Source organism: Arvicanthis niloticus, chromosome 4, assembly GCF_011762505.2.
Source record: "Arvicanthis niloticus isolate mArvNil1 chromosome 4, mArvNil1.pat.X, whole genome shotgun sequence".
NCBI lineage: Eukaryota > Metazoa > Chordata > Mammalia > Rodentia > Muridae > Arvicanthis > Arvicanthis niloticus.
This window is the reverse complement of record NC_047661.1, coordinates 94,868,334-94,891,914: the sequence shown is the minus strand read 5'-3', so window position 1 is coordinate 94,891,914 and position 23,581 is coordinate 94,868,334. Positions and strand designations below refer to the sequence as shown.

General features: G+C 41.8%; 1 protein-coding gene across 2 annotated transcripts in view; it reads right to left on the bottom strand.

Moving 5' to 3' along the window:
- Positions 1-2,732: 2,732 nt before the first annotated feature.
- Positions 2,733-23,581, bottom strand: part of Frrs1 (ferric chelate reductase 1) — a 41,552-nt gene continuing 20,703 nt past the window's right edge. For both annotated transcript variants that reach the window (XM_034499468.2, XM_076933182.1), the window contains exons 7-16: positions 15,712-15,810; positions 14,654-14,801; positions 11,204-11,317; positions 9,810-9,925; positions 7,660-7,746; positions 6,012-6,109; positions 5,751-5,809; positions 4,152-4,295; positions 3,595-3,656; positions 2,733-3,516 (exon numbers count right to left, since the gene is read on the bottom strand). In XM_034499468.2, the coding sequence (XP_034355359.1) occupies positions 3,424-3,516; positions 3,595-3,656; positions 4,152-4,295; positions 5,751-5,809; positions 6,012-6,109; positions 7,660-7,746; positions 9,810-9,925; positions 11,204-11,317; positions 14,654-14,801; positions 15,712-15,810 (1,020 nt within the window). In that variant the 3' untranslated portion in view covers positions 2,733-3,423. The remainder of the gene's footprint in view (positions 3,517-3,594; positions 3,657-4,151; positions 4,296-5,750; positions 5,810-6,011; positions 6,110-7,659; positions 7,747-9,809; positions 9,926-11,203; positions 11,318-14,653; positions 14,802-15,711; positions 15,811-23,581) is intronic.

Sequence of the window (23,581 nt, the reverse complement as noted above, 5' to 3'; positions counted from 1 at the left end):
ACAAACTGAGAAGCACTAACAGGAATCTGATTCACGTTATAGTCCACCTGTGCCCCGGTTTGACCTCCTCAGACCAGAATCAGACAAAACCAAAAACAGACTGACTTTATGCATGCTAACCATGATTTTCTAGACTATTTCTTTTATTCTGTGAAAAACATATTGATCTCTATTCTACAGAATATCCCTTCTTTAAGAAAACATGATTTTAATATGCCTAAACACAGAAAAATCATTTAGTTTAACAATTATATATTTAAAAAAAAGACCCAGATTGTGTATTACAAAAATGAGAGGCACAGGGAGCAGAAGAGTCATAATGCATTCATTCCTAAGAGAAACGGGCATGCTAAGATTAAGTGACACAGATTTCCTTGCACAATTCAATGGAAGAGTAAATCAGAGCAAATACCACTCCATAAAAAAGAATACGCCATGCAACACTCGCAGCTGGCCAAAGCATCTGTGGAGTGATGAGTCAGGAGCTGGGCATCTATATCACACCCTTTCCCAAAGCTCGGGAGCCACGTCAGAGGAAACACAGACTGTAAGAGCCAGCGGCTGGGGAGGAAGGCACAGGGTGGGAACAGTGTCTTCAGGAGCTGGCCGGATACCTCCACTCATGAACTCACAGCCACAGCTGCTGTGGCTGCCTGCATAACTCCTGTGCAAGGTCAAGCCAGTCCACATTCCAGTATGGAGTGGGAAGGAGTCCCTAACCCCATCCCTACCTGAGGACCCATGGACAGCTGATGGCTCATGAGAGTGAGTCGGTTTTCTTTAGGGGTGTGGTTTGGGAAAAACTGACTGTGCTCCTTGGAGGACAGCCTGAAACCCAGAAGGATATAGACAGCATAAATTAGAAGAAAAAGAAACAGAAGGAGAAGAGGAGGAAGAGGAGGAAAAAGAAGAGGAAGAAGAAAAAGAAGACATACAATCATACAGTTTGGGATTAGGGAAGTTAGTAGACATGTGGGAGAAACTGAAGTGAATATGAATTTTTTCTTTCTTTCTTTCTTTTTTGTTTTGTTTTTGTTGTTGTTTTGTTTTGTTTTCCAAGACAGGGCTTCTCTGTGTAATAGCCCTGGCTGTCCTGGAACTCTCTCTCACACACCAGGCTGGCCTTGAACTCACAGAGATCTGCCTCTGCCTTCCAAGTGCTGGGATTAAAGGCACCACCACACCCAGCTGTCATTATGTAAAATTATTTTTTAATTTAATTTATTTATGTATTTACGTCCCAAATACTGCCCCCTACCCCCCACAGAGTTTCTCCCCCCCATGGCAGCTGACCCCCTCCCCTCACAGGGTTCCTCCTCCTATCCCAGCTCCCCTTCACCTCCAAGAGGGTGCCCTCCCATCTTAAAGAATTAATAAAAAATATTTCTTTTGAAAAATACATTATAATATTGGTCTTGGCATCAGAAGTCCAGCAAGTTCACCTATCTGGAAACTAAATTTAAGCAAATTCCACCTTTTCCTGAGAAGAATTTTTCCTTGTCTGATTTTGAACAAGACTTATTAAGATATACATTTTAGCCTTTAGTGACTTATAATGGAAAACTGAAAAAAAAATTTTTTCATATACATTTGTTACTGTCATTTCTCCAGTGCTAGGATGGAGGCGTGGCTTCACACACACTATGCAAGCATACTGCCACTGAGCTACATCTCCAGCCCTTTTTCTTTTGAAATAAAGACATTCTCAAGGGATAGTATAAACTGTAACAGGACTTTCATTGACCATAACCACAAGAAATTCCTACCTGAACCCTAAACTATTTTTAACTAAGATCTATGTAGAGAAAAACAAAAACTTCCACTTTATTGGTTAGAAATAAAAACATGGAACTGGGGTCATTACTCAGAGATGAAAATAGGGTTCTGAAATCAAGCAAAAATGATGTCATCATCCGAAAGAATATCTAAAAAATAAAATATACCCTCTCAATTATTTCATTTTTTTAATGTCCAATTTTGCTTGTTTCCTTTGCCTAAGAAAATTATCTCCATTTGCTAAAGGGTCGAAAAAATATAAAAGAAAATGTCAAACAGTCATAAATAAAGAAAACAAAAATTAAGTCAGAAAGTAATAACACCAGTCATTAATTTTAAGTTTCTAACACCTATGACCCCAATCAAAAAAGAAAGGGAGAGAGTGAGAGAGAGAGAGAGAGAGAGAGAGAGAGAGAGAGAGAGAGAGAGAGAGAGAGAGAGAGAGAGATATCCAGAGCTGTAGGGTATAACAAATGAGTCCTCCGGTATTACAGCGCCACCCACTGGCTGTAAGTCCTCATAGCAAACATTGAGAGAAAATGACCAAGGAGGAGGGAACACAGCACCGCCTGTGCTAGGTCACTAGAGCACCAGGGATGGCTTCCAAGAAACCCATCCATGTTCGTTTATCTTCAAGAGACAAGAACACCTGCTGCATACGTTCACAAGGGTGAGGTTTCTCGACTGTGAAATTCACGTCTTTGTTCTCTAGCTCTCATATGGGACTGATCTCACGGCTGAAACAGGACATAAGATGTCGTTTCAGCTCCACGGATGAAAAAATAAATGAGATCTCTAATCAGGGGGTACCTACCTACATTTAACTGCTAAAAATAAGAAAATATAATATCCACAATATAACTAAATGTTAATGAAATGCCCACTGAATAAATCAACCACCGCACTACCTTTAGCCACAAACACACAAACAGGAGAGAAAATGTCCCAGTCACTGGTCGGAAAACATGTGTGGTTTTTTGTTGTTGTTGTTGTTGTTGTTCTCATAGTTTTTATTTGTTTGGGGGGGGTGTGTATGTGCGTATGCATAAAAACAAAATGTAGTAAATTGTTTTAAAAATCTAAGATAAAATCTCTTAAATAAACTAGTCAACACAAATGTATTCTTTAAAGTACCACAGCAGCAGCACCAATAAAACCAGATGCAGTGGTGCACACCTGTAATCTCACCACCCAGAAAGCACAGGCAGGAAGATCAGAGGTTTTGGGTTTCTTTGGTTACACAGTCACTTAGAGGCCAGCCTGGGCAACACAAAACCTGTCTCATTCCCAAAGATACAATCTCCATTTATTCTTTGCCTGAGATAGTTGTCTTCACTTGCTATTCATTCCAGTTTACTGTTTTAAATCTGGCATGGGATGTCGACAGTCATGTCATCTCAGGTACAATGTTCCCTTCAGGATGCAGAAGCACAAACAAAGGTTTGATTGACATCGATGCACAGGTTATTTAGTCCACTTGAATGTGAGCTAGGAAAACCAGACCTCACAAGTCCTCTACAGCGATGCCCGTGGGCCTTCTGACTTAGTATGTGCTCCGGGTGGTCAGTACAAGCTTCGGGTCTCTCTCATTTTGATGATCATCAGGACTCGGGCCCACAAAACAATAAAAGAAGAGTCTTTTCATGTTCACACGTGGTTGATTGCAGATAAGAATATCATGAGAAAAGTCACATTCCCACATATGTAAACCACCAACACCACCTTCTTAAAAACATGACCCTGAAATAAAAACTTAGATTTAGCAAAGAAGCGCCATCATTAACGTTTGTGTCAATAAACAAGAGAAGAGAAGCTCACCTCTGCTTCAGCAACGGTCAGTGACTGAAGGATCTGAATTCTATCGTTGTCCAATATTTCAACTGTCAAGATCAATGTAAGTTTATGAGAAGGGCAACATGGAAGTAAACTCGTTGTCACGAAAACAAGATAAAAGCTGAAGCCTGGCACTCCTCAATTCTACAGGACATAGACTTGGCCATTTCAAGCTACTAAATGTTGCAAACTTTCTGAACCTTGGTGTTTTGTGTGTGTGTGTGTGTGTGTGTGTGTGTTCGTGTACATATGTATATGTGGGTGTGTAATGCATGTGTTTGCACTTGTGCCATGTACAAGCACACAGGCACACATGGGGAGTCTCTGTCTTATTTCCTTCAGTCAGGGTCTCTCACTGAACTTGGAGCAGCCAGAAGATCCTAGCAACTCTCCTGTATCTGTTTTCACACAGCACAGGGTTACTGATACCTGCCCATGCCTGGCTCTTTAAGTGGATGCTGCAGATCTGACCTCAGATCTTTGTGTTTGTACTACCCGCAACAGCTCTCCAGCCTCACAGTCGGACTTTCCAAGCAGGTTACCTTTTCTAGAGAGCCGGTAAGCATGTATCTCCAGGATGACCTCAGTCCCGATGTGCCAGACCACAAACCCCATCATTGTGTAGGTCTTCTGTGGACTGGGAAGATTCAATCCTGGTAAATCCATTCCTAAGAACATTGCTGCCACTGAAAAGAGAAAAGAAGTGCTCAAATATAGTGCCCAGTAAAAATAATAATTGTGTAATTACATCAGTTAAAATATACTAAATAGACAGGCAGTGGTGGCACACACCTTTAATCCCAGCTCTAGGGAGGCAGGTGGATCTCTGAGTTTGAGGCCAGCCTGGTCTACAAAGTGAGTTCCAGGACAGCCAAAGCTAAACAAAGAAACCCTGTCTCAAAAAGCAAATATATGTATATGTAATGTATATGTATACATGTATATACATATATATATACACATATGTATATATACAAATATAAATATATTTTTATATTATATGTGTATAATATATAGGTATATATGCATATGTGTATACATATATAAATATATATTTAATGTTTAATATATGTATTTAATATATATTTAATGTTTAATATATAATGATATATATTAAACATTTTTGAAAGAATAATCTTTAGGGCTAAGATTATTTGGTCTTTATTGTAAGACTTCAAAAGACAAGAGAGACATTGTGATCTAACAGTTGCTAGGACAGCACACATAAACTAAGAATGTAGCCCAGGGGTAGAGTACTAGGCAGCAGGCGCAAAGCACTGGGTTCGATACCCAACATCAATAACAACAAAGGTACCTAACTAGGCTTTCCAGAAACTTGAGTCTGCAATAGAGAAAAGGGAGCAATGGAAAAAAAAAATGGCTGCCGCCCTCACCACTGGCCCCACAGGTCATCCCACAAGCGACAGAAATATAGAGGTGGCAGGGTGCCTCCCTAGGGATGAAGTACAAGATGTACCTGGCATTGACTTATATACCCAGCTGTTTGGGAGGCTGAAGCAGAAAGATCACAAGCTCAAGGACTGTGAGCTACAGAGTAAGGTCAAGGCTAGACTTGACAAACCGGTGAGACCCAGACTCAAAATAAAAACAATAAAAAGGCCTGGGGGTGTAGCTCAGAGGTAGTGTGATTCCCCACCATCTATGAGGCCCTGGGTGCAGACCCCAGTACTGAAAAGAAAAATGTGTGTCAGGTAATACCTGCCTGCCTTCTGGAACCTCCTGCCCTGTAAGTACAAAGAGTAAGGAACCAGCCTGGGGTTAGAGGGCTTGTACACAGCTCATGTCAACCGCCTCAACCCAAGGGATCTGCGCTTGCCCTGTGTGAGGTCCTGATCATAACCTAATTTGTTTGCAAAGGCAAATGTGAGAAAATGAGAAGGGGGGAGGTGCTGGAGCAGTTATAAAGTCATTTTTTTTTTTTAACTTTAAGCTTAAATAATGACCTAAATAGTTACTTGTAGAAATTACTTTCTGGATTTCAATGTTTCAGGCTGATTTTTCCTCAACAACCAATTACCCCAATTACTAATGCATCTAAAATCATTTAAGCCAAATTACGACTTGCCGTGGTGTAAACAGCCAGCAATTATATATGAGTAAGTGGCACTGCAGTTGCTTACCTGCTATTATTCTAGCGGCTGTCCCCACACTCCAGTGAGTCCAGTTGAATACTCGCCTCCTACCGAAATAAAGAACCAGGCAGCAGTCTTTAACGTGATGGAATAATAATTGATCCCCAAGAGAATAAGAAACATGTGGATATCTGAAACCCATCAATCACTACATTCTACAAAATGCAAAGTGTCTCTACTTTGAAAAAAGAATCAGTGCCTACCTAACGACCCACAGTCAGGGTGTTTATCTGCATGAGCTGACCATACCTTGGGTCGTGTAAAGGTGGTCTGAAGGCTGCCAGCAGAGGCTGGAGGACAGCTAAGGCCATCACTGTACAACCGAGGTATGGGTGGTAGCCTGCGCGCTAAGCAAAGGGTATCGTTAAAACAGTCATAGCCTTCCCTGCCAATTCAAATCAAATTCAAAACCATATACATTTCAGATAAAGGTATGGAATGATAGTAAGAGCCGGAGGGACAGGAAATCTGCTGTGAGATTACGTGTTCTAGAAATGACACAGAAACTGTGCCACAGGATATCTCATAATATGGCTGCCTAACAAAGACTTGAACACCACCAACAACAGGCATGCTAACACAGACAGCGGAAGTATCATGAAGTCCCATCCCTAGACAAAAAACTACAGGCAAATATGACTGCAAAGAGAGGAAAAATTAGCCTCTCCCCGGGATGAGTCCCCTAACTGGTTATCCAATATAAAGTGTCAGCCCTAAAGTCACACATACAAAAGCAATACTAAAGGACACAGCAGGAGATATTTATTTTTGTCTGTGGTGTGTGTGTGTGTGTGTGTGTGTGTGTAGTGTGGTGTGTGTGTGTATGTGTGTGTAGTATGGTGTAGTGTGGTGTGTGTGTATGTGTGTGTAGTGTGGTGTGGTGTGTGTGTATGTGTGGTGTGGTGTGTGTGGTGTGGTGTGTGTGTGGTGTGGTGTGGTGTGTGTGTGTGGTGTAGTGTGTGTGTATGTGTGGTGTGGTTTGTGAGTGGGTGGTGTGTGAGTGGGTGGTGTGTGTGTGTGGTGTGTGTATGTGTGGTGTGGTGTGTGTGTGTGTGTGTGTGTGTGTGTGTGTGTGTGATGTGGTATGTGTATGCGTAGTGTGTGGTGTGGTGGTGTGTGTGTGGTGTGGTGTGTGAGTGGGGTGTGTGTGTGTGTGTGTGTGTGGATGTGGTGTGGTGTGCATGTGTGTATGGGAAAGTTAAGGGGAAGAGAATAATAATCACAAAAAAAGAGACTGAATTTGCAGAGTGAGGGAAAACACATAAAGAGTTGGAGGGAGGAGACATGGGAAGAGCTGAAGGAAAGAAAGGGAAGGAGGGGAGAAGTGATGTAAGTATAATTAATTTATTAGTAATACTATATATAAAGAAACTGGTCATATAGTAGAGATGCAATGTCTATTAGCTTAATGATAACCATAAGAGATTTGACTGATCATATTTCTTGAACATCACGCTTGGGCTGGAGAGATGGCGCAACAGTTAAGAGTGCTTACTGCTCTCCCAGGGGACCCCAGTTCCCAGCACCCACACCAGGCAGCTCACAACTGTACGCTTGCCCTGGTGTGTGAGTTACATAGATCCACATACATACACACCACTAAAATAACAACAAAATCTTAGACATCATACTTTTTAACATATTTTCAACACTATAAGGAAAACATACTAAAGGAATTCATAAAATGTAACACAGCCTAAAAACACAGTACCAAGTAATCTGTATTCATAGTCTCCCCACATTCCTAATCCCCAACCAGGTGAAGTAATCAGATAACTCAAAAACAGGGAGAACAGGAAGGATACACACATAAATGTCTCATTATCCACCTCTGAGGATAACAACTTTGACATCAAAGCAGATTTACAGGGAAACATCCATTTGAAGGTGTACTTACCCGACTCCAGCCTCCTCGGTACACAAAAGGCAAAACAAAAGCAACACAGGTGAGCACAGAGGTAGCAACCATGAGCGTCCGATGCACCTGCAAGACGAGACCACAGGGTGAGAAGACGCTCAAAGACAGCCACTGTCACGGTGGGGCATGGAAGAGTCAATGAAGGTACACGTTCAACTCACATCAGGGCAGTAAAGATGAAATGTCATAGACAGTTAAGCTAAGGAAAACTCAGCTGTCACCTCACCATTCAAAAGGACTCACTAAGGCTTTGCCTACTCACGATGAATATCTCACGCTTACTTGCCAGGACCTTCTCTTCCTTCCGAAGGCAGGCATTTAGCTCTGACACCATGAAGAGTGCTATGCCATGTGCAGTGGGACAGAAAGGAAACAAAAGACACTGTTTCCTGCGGGGCTTGTGGTATAATCAAAGAAAATCAATAGAAAACTATGTTGGAATATATAATTCTTTGTGGAAAATCAAGAGAGTATTAAGAGTGAGAATGGACACTGTTATGTACTGGACGATTGGTGTGAGTCAAACATCATTCCAGGAAAAATTTACCCTATATGTGTGAATGTCACTATACCCATCATACACACTCATCAGTACTGTATGTTTAAGAACATAAGAAGGATGGACAAGATGGCATCACAAGCCTGATGATGTGAATTCCATTCCTAGTAGGTTCTATATCCTCCCAGCAGCAGGAATGGCTGCCTCACACACAAAGCCCACTTGCATCAATTCCACAAAAGTGCCCTCCGACCTTCCCAAGCTCACTATGGCAACACCCTCCCATACGCACACATCATGACCCTGCGTGCACACTTGTGTCCACATACACACGCAAAGAAACAAATAATTTTAAAAGTAAAGGCAGTAGAAGAGTTGGAGTGAGAAAGGGCGTGGTCTTCCAGCTGCAAAATCCCTGGAGCAGACAGAAAGAGGAGGCAGAAGAACCAAGTGAGGAGGAGGCATGAGCGAGTTCACAGGCAGGGACGACACATAGCAAAAAAAGAGAAAAGGGGGCTGGAGCAATGACTTCGATGTTTACAGTACTGGCTGCTCTTGCTGAGGACCCAGGTTCAATTCCCAGCACCCACGTGATGACTCCAGAACTTAGAACCCCAGTTCTAAGGGATCCGATGCCCTCTTCTGGCTTTTCCAGGCACATGACATGATGCAGACTTACATGCATGCAAAACACTCATACAAAAAAGAATAATCAAATTATTTGTATTTATCCTGATAACCAAGAGGAGAAAGGCTACACGTCCTCCATTTTCCCCAGATCCAGGCATCTGCACTCTCATGGCACATACTCACTGATGGCTCAGTACATATGCAAATATCCATAATCTACAGCCCATCAAGAAAAGGCTGCTCCAACCTTCCTGTGAAAGGTTCTTGTTGAGCCTCACTGTGTTCCATAGGACCCCGTCCTCCCATCCACAGGAAGGTTCAGTGGAAAAAAGCTCTTCCAGTTTCTCCCCCCAACACATAATCAGCTGATCTTGACTGTTAAATGGGGAGAGTCCAGTTCTCACGGGCACACCAAGCAGAGGACGGACATGCAGTGAGCACCACCGTGTCTTTCTTCCGTTTTCCAGCCCCCTTGACTCAAACTGACTTAGTGCAGCTTCTTTCCCAGCTTCTCACACTACCAGCCTCAGGGCAAGGAAGGACCATCTGGCCTTGACTCATTCCCAGATTCAGCCCACCCCTCGAAAAGCCACACTTTTGTAAGTAATCCTGCATCAGCTCTCAGTTGGTTGGGAGACTAAGGGGAGAAGGGATCTGAGGCCTACAACAGCTGTAATTGAGAGAAGAAAATGACAAGCACACATGGGCCAGCAAGATGGCTTAGCGGCTAAATACATTTGCTGGGAAGCATGGTGACCTGAGTTTGATCCCAGAAACCACACGGTAGGAGAAAACTGACTCCCAAAAGTTGTTCTCTGACTTCCACACAAATGTTATGTGCACACACACAGTGCACAGGCAGAGAGAGAGAGAGAGAGAGAGAGAGAGAGAGAGAGAGAGAGAGAGAGCAAATAAATAATGTTAAAATCAAAAGCCCCAAAACTTCATGTTGTGATGACTGAATAAGATGGAGATTGCTTTCAGCCTTCCGGCCACTTACCTGAAACCAAGCTGCTGCCCCGAAGAAGAAAGCTTTTGACCAAACAGATCTGAAGAACCTGGCAACCAGGACTCCAATGCTGACTGTGGTCATCCATGCCACAAACATTAAGGCACCTAGAGGAGGAAGAGATGCAGTGACTCACGTTACATAGTGGAAAGCTGCTGCATCCGTGGATCCGTGGTGCTGGATCCGTGGCAGTGATCAGAAAATATAAACAGCCAGCAAAGGACCTTAAGGTGATAGAAATAAGACCCCACCACCACCCCTGTCTAAAAAATCCACTATATAGCACAGGTCTTATTATACTAAGAACTAGCAAGGGCATAGCCCTAGCTGGTACCAGGCACCCCGAGTGCTTTACATGTATTATTCAGTCTGTCTTTGCCACAGTCTTATAGGTCTTTATTTCTATACCCATTTGGATGGATGGGGAAACAAAGGCACAGAGGACTCAAAGAGCTCGGCTACAACAACCAAGTTCTTAACCATCATCCTCTAGCAGGCTGTCTGAGGCTTTCTTCCCCGTAATCTTACTCAGAACAGCAAACAAAAGATAAAAGGACATGTGACTTCCGAATGTAACTCCTGCCCTAATCTAACACGAGGAGCAGCAGGAGCAGACTCCAACTGAAGACAGGAAAGTGGCTTTCAAGGTGAGCTGTGACAGAAATCATGGGAAGCCACTGCCTTGGAGATGGCTGGAGATTATAAAGAGAAGAAAATCCCCAATAGGTTAATATTTCGTAACAGTACAGTTCACAGTGTGTCTCCCTTAAATCCTACCTTTCAACAATAAGCCAGGACATTTTACACGTGGGATCAACTTTCATTGGTAGATCCAAAGCATCTGAGAGCCTTTTGTCCAAGCAGCGACTCTCCTAGCTCCGTGACACTCCCACCCAAATGCCCATAACCTAAGCACCGCACTGACTACATCCTATGCCCAAATACTGACACGTCATCAGGCTCCAAAGAGTGAAATCACATTTGTCATCAGAACTACTGTTACAGCTGAACAACCAAAGCCACAGACCACTTTTTACGTTAGCATTTATTAATTAAAAAAAACAAAAATGAAGAATTTATAAACATTAAATTAATCCACTAACACACAACCTTAGCTGGTGCTAGGAATGACCACAGCAATGCTTTAGCTGGAGATGGATGAATTTAAATTTTCCACTGTTGGTTTAATACCACTGAATTACATTTCCTTTCCCCTTTTAATAAAACTTAGCAAATATTCAGACCTGAAAATGTTAATCTGTAATGGTAAGAGTCGTGAAAATTTGCTAAGTGACGCCTGCCACTGCTCCTTAACCAGCCGACACCTGCTCATTGGTTAGCATACGCTACAAAATACAGTAACGATGCTCTCTCTGTTAACTTACCGTGAGTCTTTAAAAGGGGTGAAGAGCGGGATCCCCCTACGTTCTTTGGAGGGCCTGTCACGTCATATTTTTCGTATGTTATCAAAGGTTGCTGAGAGTGCCTAAAAATTCGGCCTGAGAAGTAGACACAGAAAGAAAACATCTCATAGTAATAAAAATTACCAAATAGGAATAGTTGGCATTCACGTGTAAATGCCACATAGCAATATACATGAGAACACATGGCTTTCCTGAAAATTAAAGAAATAATTTAGCCGACAGTGAGATGAACCAAAATAAGGGTTGGGGATGTGAGAGTATAGTGCCAAGAACCATTGTGCTCTATGAGCAGGTTAAACAGCGTCAATGTCACCGAATAATAAGCCACCGAAAAACCAAGTGTAATTCTAAGACACTGGAAGGTGTATTTTAAAGCTACAAGCCTTTCACGGTGCCTGCATTCTAAAATTCTAGGGGAATCCTGACCTGGGAAGAAAATAGGCAGACAACTACAAAAGGCATGTTGAGAATATGGGATTTGGCAGACGGTCAGTTAAGGCTGGGTTTGAGTGACAAAATCAGAATGTCGAATAACAGTGACATAAAGAAAGGCCTGGATAGTTGGCTCGGTGGTTAAGAGAGGAGCTGGGAATCTGACACCCTCTTCTAAACCTCTCAGGGTACCAGCACAGATACGGTACACAGGCACATACACAGGCAAAGCCCATTCATTAAAAATAAAAAATTAAAAAAAAAAAAAGTCTAACAGGCAGGTGGTGGTGCACACCTTTAATCCCAGCACTTGCCAGGCAGATCTCTCAGTTCAAGGCCAGCATGGTCTACAAAATGAGTTCCAGGAGAGCCAAGGCTACAGTATCTTCAAAAGCCATAATCAAAAAGAAAAAATAAAAAGAAAATGAAAAAATGTTATATCTTTTTTTTCCTTTCTTTTTTTTTCTTTTTGTTGTTGTTATTGTATTTATTGGTTGGTTGGTTGGCTGTTTGTTCATTTGAGATAGAGTCTCACTATGTAGCTCACTATGTAGACCAGGCTGGCCTTGAACTCATAGAAATCCACCTACCTCTGTCTCTTTAGTGCTGGGGTTAAAGGCATCTGCCACCATGTCTGGCCTTATTTATTTTTGTCTTTTATTACTATTTGTTGTACATAAAACTAAGTCGGGAAAATATAGGATTATTCCAAGTGTATGCATATATATGTGTATGTGTTTATACTACAGATAGAATAACTTCTAAACCCTGGCATCTGGTTAATATACCAAGTGCCACTGCTTTGGAGAAGCCCGATTTCCCCTTTCCCAGCAGGATCGACTGCAAACAGCTTCTTTGTTAGAAACAGGGCTCCATGTCCTGAGATTTTTGTCTGGCTTGAACCTGTGCAGGCCCTGCACACACTGTCATTGTCTCTGTGAGTTCCTGTCTGCATCAGCACTGTTGTGTCTAAAGGACACTGTTTCCTTGGTATCATCCACCTCCTCTGGATCTTACAATTCTTTCTGCCTCTTCCTCTGCAGAAGGATTTTTGAACCAAAAATATATGCAGAAGAATATTTATAGCTACATTTCTATATTGCTCAAAATAAAAAAAAAATACCTATCGTTAGAATAAATTACATGACATACAAACATAGTTTTAGAAAACTATGCAAGTACAAAAATAGTTAAGAAACTTTATAATAGATATATAAACTTTTGTTGCAAACAAATGATAGCTATCAGGCAACGGACTATATCACAGTAATGTCAACAGGATGGACCTTGGGAGAGGTCTCAGCAGGTAAAGGTGCTTGCAGTGCAAACCTGATACGCTGAAAAGAAGTAACTCAGCAAGGTTGTTGTCCTCTGACCTCCACAAGGACACCACGGACTGTGTACACCCGTGCCCACGCACACAATAGTAATGATAACTGAATTAACTACATGTCTAATATAGTCTAATACAGCTTTTAAAAAATTATGAAGGATAAAGATTATACCATCTGTATAACAAAATGAAAAAAAAAATAAAAAGAGGGAAACTAGCCAAGACAGATACAACCCTATTTTTTTAAGCTGTTGGTTTAAATAGGAAACCCAAACCAAAAGCACAAATCTTCTTAGAGACGATTAAGGATGAAGACAGTTTAAAACATCCAGATGCAAGCAATCGAAGTAAAGAAGTGATCATTTCATTGGTGGTTTAGTTAAGACAACAAAATATGACTGTGCTGGTTAGTTCTTTAGCAACTTAATACAAACTGAAGTCACCTGTAAAGAAGGAACCTCAGCGGAGGAATTGCCACCATATGAATGGCCCTTGAACATATCTGTGGGTCTTTTTCGTGATTACTGATTGATGTGGTAAGGCCCAGCCCACTGTGGGCGGTGCCACATCTAGGCAGGTAGGCCCAGGCTATTTAAGCAGCTGATCAAGGCAGAGGAAGCAAGCCAGTAAGGCGTGTTCCTCCAAGGTCTTTGCCTCAGCTTCTGCCTCACGCTCCGCCCTTGACTCCTCTAGATGATGCACAGTAACCTGTTAAACCCAACCCTTCACCCTCGCCCTCCCCGGGGTGCTTTTGCCTGGAGCAACAGAGAAGCAAACTTAATCAGTGACCTAGAAATCAGGAAGGAAATGTCATTAGAATCAATTAAGTGCTTGGACATTCTGACCACAGATAAAAGGAGTGTCATAATGAATGTTAAAAATAAACAAGGTGGCAAAGGTGCTAATATGGAAGATACTGTCTAAGAAAATGAAAATGAGGCTAAACATGGTGGTGCATGCCTTTAATCCTAGCTCTCTATAGGCAGAGATGGGGAGAATCTCTATTAGTTCAAGGCCAACCTGGACTAGAGAGAGTTTCAGGACAGTCGGGGCTATACAGTGAGTCTCTGTCTCAAAACATAACAAAAGAAAAAAACTAAGACTACTCATTCAGATTCCTATAGTATACTAGGATCACACGGTTTTCACTTTACTTAAGAAGATGCAAGATAGGAAGCGACACAGCTGAGGAGCAAACCAGGCACAACCCCCTTCTAGTTTGAATCTGCTGCCAGGGCTGTAACTCCACCTCCTCCCTGCCTCCTGCAGAAGCTCAAGTCTATGGAGCCCAGATCCAGATTGGATGGATTGTGCCCCTCGAGCTGGTACTTCTTACAACAATCCAAAGGCACCGTTCCTAGGAACTCAGCAAAGGCCAAAGACATACATGCTTCTTACAAGGCACTTACGGTTCTGGTCCAAATTCACTGTACAAAGTAGGGGCCATTGAAATGACAAACAATGCTTTGTGACTGGCTGACATTCTGTGCAGTGTTCAGAGAAACAAAGGCAGAAACGTAACGTGAAATCAAAGAGAACCCCTTCCATCCCTTAAAATGAGCAACTGCGGAGGTATCTGCGAAGGCAAAAGGAAAAGAAGGGGAAACACAACAATGCACAAAGACAGATTTAACCCAAGCACTCACCGTCATGAGCTGCGCCTTCTGCAAAGAATATGTAGTAGGTTTCATTCAGCACAAATCTGTCCTTAACCCCAGGAAGGGTGATGTTTCTTCTGAATGAACACTGTATGACTCCATCTGCCAGCCTCCAGGCCATATCCTCGAGCGCTCCCTACAAACACACACACAAAGGGGCTTCACAACCCTTTCCAAAGATGTGCTAAAAATCAGACATGCTCAAAGCCCTGACCTGTTCCATTTCCTTTCTCTAATGTTGGAGGAGCATATTTAAATTCAGGGGTCTTCCTTGGTTTTCTCCTTCAAAGAAGACCAAGATTTAGTAGTTGTAGTATGGTAGTAGTAGAAATATTCCAGTTTATCTTTATGCCACTTGGCAAGTGTTTTTTTTTTTTTTTTTTTTTAAATCTGAGCTAGAATGTCACAGAATTTCCTCTTCCCAGGTTAGAAAATCTAGCTGGTGTGCTAACCCTGACTAGCCACCACAGAGATGCTGAAGGAAAAAGCAGCAAGCAACACACCGGAGGCCAGTGTGCAATGCACATCTGGGGAGGAACCCCAGGAAAGCTCGGCACATGGTGGCATCATAAAGGGAAGCCACTGCTCTGATGCCACTGTTCTGTCAAACTTCATTCACTGTGACATTAAGGAAGAGCCATGGTTCCTTCATAGCTCATTTGCTTGCCAATTAATTATGCTATGAAAAAAAAAAATGCTTCATGCTGGCACAGATGCTGTCAACAAAGGGCACACCTGCCCAAAGTCCTATACACTTTTGGAAAGGGGAAAATGCTCTGATCGGGTCAATAGGCCATATTACATATAACAAAAGGGATTTAAGTGATGTAAGCAAGAATGGATCATTTCCTAGCAGACAGCTTTGTCTTGTGCTTTCTAAGTCCAGAATGTTTCCTGGCCATCATTCTGAAAACCGCTGCTTCCAGGCCCTTACCTGGGCTGGGCTAACTGCGGGGCTGCAGGCTCCTACACCCAAGCACATCAGTGGCAGCCACAGAGCAGGAAAGTGGACCAACCAGGTAGGTTCTCAGGATGCTCCCACTTACCCTGGAGTCCATCACGGGATAACTTCTCCCTGTCAAGTGGGAAGGCTGTATATACACTGTCTGGTCCTCATGGATGCACAAGTAAGCATCATCATCACCCTGAAAAACAAGTGCATTGTTTTAAGGAGTCTCTAACGAAATGGCATTTGATACTTTAAAACATAATTGACTCACCAGTAAATGATCTATGAAGTCTACAGAACAATTTGCTTATTTGTTAGCTAAAAATACCATCTTAGCTAGTTGTGGTGGTACAGACCTTTAACCCCAGCATCTAGGAGGCAGAGGCAAGCAGAGCTTGAGGCCTCTAAAGTGAGCTTGAAGCTTATGACACAGCTACATAGGAAGACCCTATCCCAAAAATAAACAAGCAGCAGGGAGTGAGGGTGCATGCCTCCAATCCCTGCACTAGGGAAGCAGATCTCTGAGATCTATGTAAGCCTACACTACATAACAGTTCCAGGCCAGTCAGGGCTACATATGAGACCTTGTCTCAAAAGGTAATTAATTAGTTAAGAATAAAATCTCTACCTAAAATAAGAGATCAAAATGGACATTCTGGAGGTGGTGTATAGCTCAACTCTAGAGCCCTTGCCTGGCATGGGAAAGGCACTAGATTCCTTTTTCTAAAAAGACACAGCCAGCCTTCACATGCCTACAGCCACGCATGGAGGCCACCATCAGCATGTCCACAAATATGCAGTCAGACATTTCCTTTTGTGTCTATTCCTTCCTTTTCAGACAGGAAAATACATTTGGTTACTTTCCCCCCCCCCCCCCCACTTAACTGTGAGCACCATATGAGAGACTGATTCATAAATAAATAATCTACCATTTTTTTATCTCAGTTCTGACACATTAAATCTGATCAATTATGTATGATATGCAGCAGCAAGATTTGATAGCTTAGCAAAATATACATATTACAATACTGTATATTCACACTCAGCGTAATATATGTAGGACAAGTGTATTTCAGTTATTACTCCTTTTTTCATTTTTTATTCAATATTTTATTTATTTATATTTCAGATGTTATCTCCTTTCCCCAGCCCCCCATTAATCCCCTATCCCATCCCTCCTCCTCCTTTTTTGCCTTTATACTGCTTAAATTACATGCAAGTTATTACTCTTTAAATTTTCTTTTTTTTCTCTCTCTCTCTTTAAATTTTCTATAAAGACAGCTGCAACTTCAAAGTTCATTGAAGCAACAGCACAAATAAATGATGTCAATCTGAAATTACTGTCCATAGCTCATTAGGCCAACCAGGCCCTTTAGTTACTAATTTCTCTTGTATTCTTTATTAACCATTTTTACATATGTACATGTACATTTATGTATGTGTATGTGTGTGTACATACATAAAGCCTGCTCATTATGTTACTTGTATATAGTATGTTCTCAGGGTTGACCATTTGATATTGGATAACCAATTCATTTGCTCTACTCTCAGGGCTGAGGCCTAGTGAGCTTTGCCCCTCCCTTTTAACATGTTCATTGGTGTCATCCTTGTTCAGGATAGGTTTAGGCAGCTACACTGGTGAGACTTCGTGGGTGCAGCTTCTAACATTTCTCAGAGACACGATCTCAGGGCAAACTCCCTGTTCTTCTGGCTCTTACAATCTTTCCATCCCCACTTCTTCAATGATCCCTTAGGTGCAGGGCTTGTGTTGGAGATTTATCAGTTGGGACTGGTAACCACAAATAAAGAAAAAGAGGCCATGAATGTGAAAGAGAACAGGGGAGGGGGAGAGGACACATGGGAAGGTTTGAAGGAAAGAAAGGGAGAAATGGAAATGATGTAATTATAAAAGTAAAATTCTCTAAGAGATGGGATGGAGGCAATGAAATGGATCACCAGGTAAAGGCACCTGACGCCTGACACTTGTCCACCTGAATTTGTCCACATGCTGAAAAAAAAAAAGTACCCACAGGAAAAACCAGATATGGCAGTGTACATCTGTAATCCCAGTGCTGAGGAGGATGAGACAGGAGGATTCCAGCCTAGGTGAACCAATGAGAGCATCGGATTTACTGAGAGACCTTGTCTCATATATATATATATATATATATATATATATATATATGTATGTATGTATATACATATATGTATATATATATACATATATGTGTGTGTGTGTGTGTGTGTGTGTGTGTGTGTATACACACACACACACACACAAGGTAGATAGCAATTGAAGACGACATCTAACTTTAACCTCAGGTCTTCAAATGCACTCTCAAATGTGTACATATACCAAAACAAAATAATAATAATAATTGTAATAATAATAATAATAATAATAATAATAATAATTGTGATAATAGTAATACAGTCCAAATGGTTGGCTTAAAGGCAAACTGATTGGAACTACGGTACTAACTATAACAGAGAGGCATCCTGTTCAGAGAAGGCAACACAGGAGAGAAGGGGGGCAAATAATTCAGTCTTCATTCTCCTAAATGAAGAGTAAGAGACGAAGCTTCACAGAAATCCACGTTTGAAGCATAAGATCACAGGAAATGCAGAAGGGAGGTTATGGAGGCAGGAAGACTAGGAAGGGCTTCTGAAGCAATACAAGACCTGGTAGACAGATGTACAAGACACGTCAGAGATGGTGACAAAGCAGGAAAGAGAATAAAAGCCCAGTGTTGGAACCAGAATCAAAAGTCCATAGAAAGGCTGGTAAGACCACAGGCAAAGGCACTCACCGCCCAACCCGATGAGCTAAATTTGGTCTCCAGAACCTCCATGTTGAAAGAAGAGAACAAACTCCCACATGCTGTCCTCTGACTCCCAGAGTTGTGCCCACACAGGGACACGTACAAAGGAAAAAAAGTATGAAAATAATGTTTCTGAAGAGTGCATGGGAGGGCAGAGGTGGGTATCTCAGTAGTCCAGTACCAGCCTCATCCAGTACCCTCCGATCCCAAACTCTCCCTCAAAAACAATCCATGAACAATCTGTATCTGGTAACATAGTAGCACTCAAATCTTGACTTCTATGATTCTTCCTGCTAAAAGGAAACAGGTTATTTTGGAGAATAATTAAAGGATGAGTAGGAAACACATTTTGACACCAGAGAAAACTAAGACTTTAAAATGGATAGACAACAAGAGGAGCCAGAAGGCAGGCAGAAGAGGCTCCATCAATAAGCTGCAACACAACGGGGACAAAGAATCCACGAATCTAGCAGTGGCACGATTGGCTCCGCAGACAAAGAGCAACCCTGATGACCAAGTCCCGCTCTCAGAGCCCATGGAGATGTGGAAGGAGAAAGCTGGCTCCACAAGGGCGACCTCCGATTTCCACATTCATGCTTTGTGCCCTCACACACTGAGTAAATAAAAATTAAAAAAATAAAAAATCCATCAGTCCACAGTGAGTCTCAAAAGGAAGGTATGCAGAAGAGGGGGAAGCTCATCTTTTCAGAAGAATGTCAACTGGCAAGCTAAAGAGTCACCACTCTCTGCAATAACAGAGGTGACAACCAGCTAAGGAGTCATCCTGTGTTGACGTCATTTGGTAATGGGTTACTGGAGGGCAGAAAGTTCGCAGAGTTAAAATATCACCCTCTGTATTATTTACGAAACACAAAGACCTGCATGTTACACCAGCACAAGGGAGAAAGCGGGAAGATACCACTGACAGAATGATGTGCACCTTGATTTGATGCCACTGATTCATTATCAGTGAATCTTTATTAGTACTCTGTAAAAGAACATTATTAATACTTTGCCCAAAAGCCTACCCTTATTCTCTCTTTGTTTGTGTGTGTGTGTGTGTGTGTGTGTGTGTGTGTGTGTGTGTGTTTGAGGGGGGGGTGCTTGTGTGTGTGTGTGTGTGCATGCCCAGCACTCGGGTGGTCAAGCTTGGTATCAAGTGGCTTTACCCACGGAGCCATATCACCAGCCCAATATGCAAAAAGTCTTATTTGTTGTGAGCCTACTCATTTCTCCAGCCCTGCGCCAAAAAATCTTAATGTGAATGTACCATGTAAATAGCAGAACACTCTACAAAGCAGCTGGCCTGAATGAAGAAAAAAAAATCAAGGGAAAAAAAAGGTAGAGTAACTGTTAGGTAAAGCAGAACAAGACACACATGCATTGACAGATAATCAATTAAATCTTAGACAACTGGGGAAAATGAAATACAAACTACATAGTGCAGAAAACGATGAAATCTTTTTCAAATTTTCCCAGTGGGATAAGATTGTGGTAATGGCAAGGGAACGTTCTTGTTCTCAGTACTGATGTGCCAAAAATCCTTGGGATAAAATGCTGCCAGGTCTACTTATTCTTGAAGATTTGAGAAGGAGAACCTGTATCACTAAATACCGCATAAGTCAGCTGAGACAAAGGAATGGACCCAGACACAGAAGAATAAAGGGAAGTGGCAGATCTGGGTGAATGACCAGCGGCATTCAGTGTACTGTTCTCTAGACGTTTGTGCAAGTTTAAAGCTGATGAAAGGAACACTGAGGCAGGGATGTAGCTCAGGATAACACACGTGGAGGCTGAGTTCCACCCCCAACACCACAAAAAAGAAACAACATAAATGGAAAAGCTTGAGGCAGAAGGAAGGAACAACAATAAAATCTACTGAAAGGGTTAAAAATTTTCAAAAACTCCTAGCCTAGCAGACTGAACAGAACCAAGAGTGCAGGTCAGCTTGGTTGTGAGCTCTGTGTTTCAGGAACTTGGCTGACCACAAGATAGATGGTTGATTATAAATAGGCTCTTAGAGAATAATCTATACAACATGTTCCCCATGGCTGTTCCTTGGACCCTGTCACAAACTGAATAACGGGCTGAGACTTTCCACAGGTACTCTCCAATAACCCTCCTTCACTCCCCCTGGGTTGTGGTTTCCCCCCTGAGTTGTGGTTTTTTACTTTAAATTCTCTCTGTCTCCAAAGCCCCGGGGTCAGACCCCACTGCCCCTGCGTGGGCTACAGGTCTTGACCTCAACATGTTGATCGAAATATACCTCTTGCTGATTGCTGATTAACTTGTGAGTTAATGGGTGGCCGCAAATTCCTGAGGCTTGGGTGAGGTTCTCCCTTTGGGGGGGCCTTACACTACAACCTAGGGTCTAAATAAGGTCAGAACTGGGAGTAACCTAGTATCTGACAGACAACGAAAGCTTACATATGCAACAATATGTGGTAAGTATAATACAGCAAGATACATGAGATACTAAGAGTGTAGAAACTACTGAAAGTTAAATTGGTCATCAATAGTCAAAGATTCAATCAATGATCCCTGTATGATGAGGTACCTACAAAACCCTTAAAGGACAGGGTTTGGAAAAGATGCAGATAGCTGAACCCAAGGTTCCTAAAAGGGCTAGAGAGATTGTCACAGGGGTTAAGATCTGGCTGTTCTTCCATCAGAACCGGGTTTGAAAGATGGTGTCCCCAAGAGAACACAAAAGCTCCCGACCCCTCCCTCACATTGCCATGTGCACCTCTCTTTCGGTAGTCTTTGGAATAGCATTTAAAACAAACAGAAGAGCATGTTTCCCTGAATTTGCTGAATAGCCCAGCCCCAGGAGGAGACACTGGAAACCCTGGTTTGTCATCCCTAGAGTGAAAACCACAGGTAAAAGAAGCTGGAGTTGTGGTTAGCACAATCTGAAGTCGGAAGCTGAGCAGTCCTGGGGACTGAGCCCTCAACCCAGGGGATCTGACACTCTCTCCAGGTTGAATGCCTCCTGCAAAACCAACTGTTTGCTTGGTGTATGAGCAGATATCCCTACACTTTGGAGGATCACAGAAGAAACCTGTGTTAGGTGTATAGTTGGAGAAACTGACTGTTTTTTACTGAAGAGGAAAAGGGGGATAGAAACTAGTAATGTGTTTCCCAGGTAGACTTTATATCATATAATAAAAACCACAGACAGGAAATACCAAAAGGCAAAAATAAGCAAGCCACTGACACCAAATTCAGAAAATTATACTTTTCATCCATTTTAGTGATGAAAACAATTGCTGTCAATTTACAAGCCTTTTTTAAAGGTAGAATTTAGGTTATCCAACCAGGATTTAGAATATCTAACACCTTTAGTATCTAAATTTATATTATATAGTCAAAAATATCACTACCCTGAACGTGGTATCCACGCCTTTAATCCCAGCTCTCAAAAGGCAGAAGCAGGCAGATCTATGGGGATTTGAAGTCTGCCTAATTTATAGAGTTTCAGGTTAGCCAGGGCTACAGAGTGAGACCTGTCTCAAAAAACAAACAAAAAGAAGAAGAAGAAGAAGAAGAAGAAGAAGAAGAAGAAGAAGAAGAAGAAGAAGAAGAAGAAGAAGAAGAAGAAGAATAAGAAGTAAGAAGAAGAAGAAGAAAATACACTAAAGTTTTAAAAAATAACAGCCTTAAATAGAAATAACTACTTTAAGAAATATATTCTGAAGATGATCCATTCCCATCTATTTAGGCAACACAGGTGTACAGCTGATTTTAATCATTAAGCAGGCTCTCCGTAAACCAACTGCACCTGCATAATTAAATCTTTTTATAAACACTTTTTGATGAGCACTACATGAGAAATAGGTAAGATTTCTAAGTGAGATTAAACAGATCTCGAATTAGAGATAAATGCTTCTATCATTTTTTTTCATTTTTTTTCATCCTGCCTACAATGTACAAGAACTAACGTACCTGTGGGACATCCACCATCACAATCAACACAACAAAAATCCTCCCGTCTCCCCTCAACTGTGGCCAGTAGGAGGAAATGCACTATTATATTATAGCATGAATTTGAGCTACACTTATAGAAATAAGTTGGTTTTATATTTGGATGACAAATATGATATAATATGTCATATATAATAATACATGACTGACAAATGAAAGCCGTGCCTCAGGGCCGTGCCTTAAAGAGATTATGTGTTTATCCAACAAGGCTTTTAATCCTATCCGCACTCATCTCCAGACTTTGCTTCAGAGCCAATTCCATCCCATGAGCATCACAAGCACCATCACTGCCTTCTTGTTATTGCTTTAGAGTCACAATCGACTCTTAGCTCAACCTCATTATTCTTCTCAGACACCAAATTTGATTCATTTTGCCAGTGCTAAGAACACCCGAAAGAATAAGCCGCAGCTCTGATGGTAATTACAGCGAGAAAGTGGGGAAATATTTTGCACAATTACAGCATTATGTTCCATAAAAATGTAGAAAGCTTCCTATAAAAGTAACTGAAGAGAAAGGGTTGAGATTGTCTTACTTTTAGACACTTGTGAGGTAACTTGTTGTTTTGCTTCTATTGTTCAGTTTTGGTTTGTTGCTGTTGTTTTGTTTTGCTTTGTTTTTGAGACCTGCTGATGGCCTCAAATATGCCATAACCTTGAAATCCCTATTCTCTTACTTTAGTCTCCTGAATACTGGGATTAAAGGCCTGTACCACCATCTTACATAGAGTGTGTTTTGGAATAAATATTGGTTCTTCTTTCATAGCAATGTCAGAGTTCTATTTTGTCTTATTTTGTTCTGTTGCTTTGAGCTATGGTTCCCTTTTAAAAAAAAAAAAAAAAAAAAAAAAAAAAGTGGGTGTCAAGTTTAAACCCTAACATGTAGAAAAGTCTCCAAAGACTTTGTCTTTCTTGTAAGGAAGTTACACTGGGGACCATCCACTCTGCTCACTGCCAATCCTTCATGACGAGGATTTACATTTGTACAAGGGTCGTCTTTCCTCTCCCTAGGGACGCTGGATATTTGTGCAGCATTCTGCTTTACCCCAGCAGCACAGGGCTGCCACCAACAGAGTCTCTAGACTTATCCAGTGTCCCCCTGCCCAGGAAGAGCAAGAATCAGGAGACACATGAGGCCTTCTGCACATCAGACAAAGGAGCAGT